General features: G+C 58.8%; 2 protein-coding genes across 2 annotated transcripts in view; one reads left to right on the forward strand and one right to left on the reverse strand.

Moving 5' to 3' along the window:
- The window catches only part of ACA1_145300 (carrier superfamily protein), a gene marked incomplete at both ends in the record, with an annotated part of 2648 nt that extends 945 nt beyond the window's left edge, over positions 1 to 1703 (forward strand). The window contains 6 exons of the mRNA XM_004332874.1: positions 68 to 154; positions 254 to 354; positions 492 to 602; positions 743 to 981; positions 1066 to 1174; positions 1539 to 1703. Coding sequence (XP_004332922.1) covers positions 68 to 154; positions 254 to 354; positions 492 to 602; positions 743 to 981; positions 1066 to 1174; positions 1539 to 1703 — 812 coding nt within the window. The remainder of the gene's footprint in view (positions 1 to 67; positions 155 to 253; positions 355 to 491; positions 603 to 742; positions 982 to 1065; positions 1175 to 1538) is intronic.
- Positions 1704 to 1816: 113 nt separating this feature from the next.
- Positions 1817 to 3632, reverse strand: ACA1_145410 (C-terminal-binding protein family protein; the record flags this gene model as incomplete). The annotated part of the gene is made up of 9 exons (XM_004332875.1): positions 1817 to 1980; positions 2067 to 2148; positions 2255 to 2388; positions 2511 to 2594; positions 2732 to 2781; positions 2889 to 3096; positions 3192 to 3272; positions 3361 to 3430; positions 3522 to 3632. 9 exons carry the CDS (start codon positions 3630 to 3632, stop codon positions 1817 to 1819), a joined length of 984 nt encoding a protein of 327 aa, XP_004332923.1.
- Positions 3633 to 3679: the final 47 nt, after the last annotated feature.

Genomic DNA, 3679 nt, shown 5'->3' on the forward strand with positions numbered 1-3679 from the left:
ACAACACGACACGACACCGACTCAGCGACACACGCGTACACGTACTGAGGAGTGTCGCACGCGTCAGGTTTCAATATGTTCTCGACGGCGCTGAAGCAGATGGCGTTCTACCCGACGCAGGAGCTCATCAAGCACGTGTGCATTGCCAAAGGAGGTGCATACCACACGACACACACACGACACACACGACACACACGACACACGACACACGACACACGACCAACGCTACGACATGACACGGCACGATTGATAGGCATGAGCGAGGAGCGGGGTCAGTTCTTCTCGAGCATGTTTGCGGGCATGGTGTTGGGCCTCCTCGCGGCGCCCATCAACGTCATCAAAGTCCCGCTCCAGGTTGCTATCTTTTATCTTTCTTTTCTTTTTCGCCCTCTTGTCCCCTGCACTGCCGCGATCGCGCGCGACTCACCGCGTGTCGTGTGCCGTGTGTCGTGTGTGTCGTGTGTCGTGTCGTGTGTGTCGTGTGCGCGCAGTCGGGCGTGAACGCCACCTTCACGGTGCGACAAATCTGCAGGGACGTGTATCGCGAGCGCGGGCTGCTGGGATTCTACAGAGGTGGACTCGGCATCGTCCTTCGCGACACCGTACGTTCGCCACTCCCTCCAATTCCATGCGCACGAACGACACACACACACACACACGACACGATACGCATACAGCGCACGCACGACACGACACGACACACACGCGATTTGACGTTGGACGCCTCGGCGCTGCGCTGCAGGTGTGGTCGATGGCCTACTTCCCCATGTTCGGCCTCCTCCGCAAGACGCTATCGTCGGTCGTGCCGCCTTCGCTCTTTTCGTCGACGCCGACGCCGGGCTCCACCGACGCAGCCGCCGCGACGTCGGCGTCGGCACCGGCATCGGAGCGTGACCCGCGCAGCGTGGCCATCAACTCGCTCTCCAGCGTGACGGCCTCCATGATGGCCATGCTCGCCTCCTATCCCTTCGACAGTTCACGGTATCCTCAAACCACACGTGTGCGTGTGCGTGCGGTGCGTGTGCGGTGTGTGCGGTCGCTGATGGTGATGATGATGATGGCCAGGCTCTACCGACAGAAGTTCGGCGGGCAGTACGGGTTCTGGCACGGGTTCCTGAAGTCGTTCCAGCCGTCGTCGGCCAACTACCGATCGCTCGCCGCGTCGCTCATCCGAGTGCCCCTCGCCACCGCCTTTTCCCACACCCTCTACCTCTTCCTCGAACACAAGTGACACCCAACCACACCCCTTTGTGTACATACCTCGCATGCCAACATGTGATTGGGCTAAATCTTTATCTACATTTTTATTTTTATTTATCCAATCATTTTCCTGAATTTTTCTGGATTTTTGTTCACGCCCTTTCGCGAGCCCGACGCCGCAAGTGTCCCATAAAAGCCGACACAACCGCACACAACAACACAACGTGTGCAACACACGACACACAACACAACACACGATGACGCGATCGAGGAACAGCAGGCGGGGCACGCGGAGGCCGACGAACTCGTGGATGTGGGGCGACTGGGGTGGTGCCCAGGTCCACCGCAGCATCCGGACGGCCAACCGCGGCATCCTGGCGCGCATGCGGGACGACGCCGACGCGGAGGGTGACGCCTCGACCTGGATCGACGGCAAGGAGCACTCGGGCCGCACATCCAAGATCTACTGGCTGCGCCACAACCCTCCTACCTTCGACGATTGATTATTATTGTAAAAATAGTGTAAAGAAATGATATATTGCTATATTATTGATAAAAGATACATACGTTGTAGAACATATCAGACAAAACAGTTCAGCGCTGAGGTGCTGAGGGCTCACGACTTGATCCACTGCTTGTTGACGCAGTTGCGCGGAGCGCCGCCCTGCAGCACGCGCTTGACTTCGAGGGCGGCCTTGGTGCGCATCTCGATGAAGCCCTCGTCGCTGTAGAACGCCGTGTGCGGCGTCAGCAGCAGGTCGGGCACCTCGTTCAGGTGTCCTGTGCACACAACACGACACGACACGACACGACACCACGGCGTTGAGTCGACAGACAGCACGCACGTTGAACGACAGGGCTCGTACCGTCCGTGTAGGGCTCCTCTTCGAGCACATCAAGCGCGGCGGCGCCAATCCTGCCATCCTTCATCGCCGCGAGAAGAGCCGTCTCCTCGATCAGACCGCCCCTCGCCGTGTTCACCAAAAACAACTGCGTGTGCGACCGTGAGGCTACGTTGGTGCGTGTGCGTGTGCGGTCGTGTGTGCGGTCGTACGCCTTTGTTCTTGGGGATGTGCGAGAGCGTGGCGGTGTTGAGTAGGTGGTGGTTGTCGGTGTTGAGGTCGCAGTTGAGGGACACCACGTCGCAGGAGGCCAGCAGGTCCTCCAGCGAATCACACCGGCCGATGCCTGCATGCACACGTTCAGCTTCACCACATCCCACACGACACACGACACACGACACACGACACACGACACACGACACACACACACACACAGCACTCGCGGGTGATGTGCATGGCGCTACTCACCCATGGACTTGTCCACGCCATCGGTCAGGTAGGGATCGTAGAAGAAGATGTCGAACCCAAACGGCTTCGCCCTCTCCGCCACAGCTGCGACCCCAATCGCGCGTCAGTTGGGGTTTTTTGGTCAACACACGGCACTCACCCGACACACAACACAACACGACACGACACTCACACGACACGACACGCGACACGACACACAAGACACAGGAGTGAGAGGGTACCACGTCCGATCTTGCCGAGGCCGATGATGCCCAACTTCTTTCCTCGGATCCTGGTGGCGCCTGCCGATGATCATCGTTAGAAACACGACAGGGCCGACGCAAGAGAGCGAGAGCGAGGGCGAGACGGGTTCCACCTTTGGCCGCGTGGGTGGGCCACTTGTTTTCCTTCGTTCCGTTGGCCAGCACGTGCGTCTTCCGCATCTGCGCAGCGGCGCGGGAGGCTTGCGAGGTGAGTGTGGCCATCGCCGCGCGCGAGTGGGAAAAGAGGAGACACGATGAGGAGCCCACCAGGTTGAGGATCAGGGAGAGGGTCGAGTCGGCCACCTCCTCCACGCCGTAGTCCGGCACATTGGCCACGTAGATCCCTTTTTATCAGATATGTATAGAAATATTATATCATATAGATATTATATTATATAATCAGTCTTTTCTCGTGTAAATGAATGAACGTTGAAAGTACCGCGTTCGCCGGCTGCCTGGAGGTCGACCGAGTCGATGCCCATCCCCACGCGCACCAGCACCTTGGTCTTGGTGCCCTCGCCTGCCGTCGTGTCGTGTAGCGCGAGTGGGTGAGCTCAACTGAACAGTTGTCTTGTTGTAGTAGTTGTAGTTGTGATGAAGTGGCGTACTGGAGAGCTTCTGCTCGAAGACCTGACGAGGGAAGTGGACCAGGTGCCACACCAACAGACCAGCGGCCTCCTGTGCCCGCGTTCATGTCCCAGGTCCATGTTCATGGGTGGGTGATGACGAAGAGGCCAACGTAGAAGAAGAGGTGGGGGGAGAGGTGTACGTGGAGGTGGTCGGGCAGGGCGTGGTGGCCTTCCACCTGCCAGCACTCGACGCGTGCTACGCCCTTCAACACCTCGGCTTCGATGCTGGCGTCGGCCAGGAAGTCGACCATCACCACCAACGGCAGCTGCTCTCCTGCTTCTCCACTCATCATCTTTG

The sequence above is a fragment of the Acanthamoeba castellanii genome (genome assembly GCF_000313135.1).
Source record: "Acanthamoeba castellanii str. Neff unplaced genomic scaffold scf7180000084710, whole genome shotgun sequence".
Lineage (NCBI taxonomy): Eukaryota > Discosea > Longamoebia > Acanthamoebidae > Acanthamoeba > Acanthamoeba castellanii.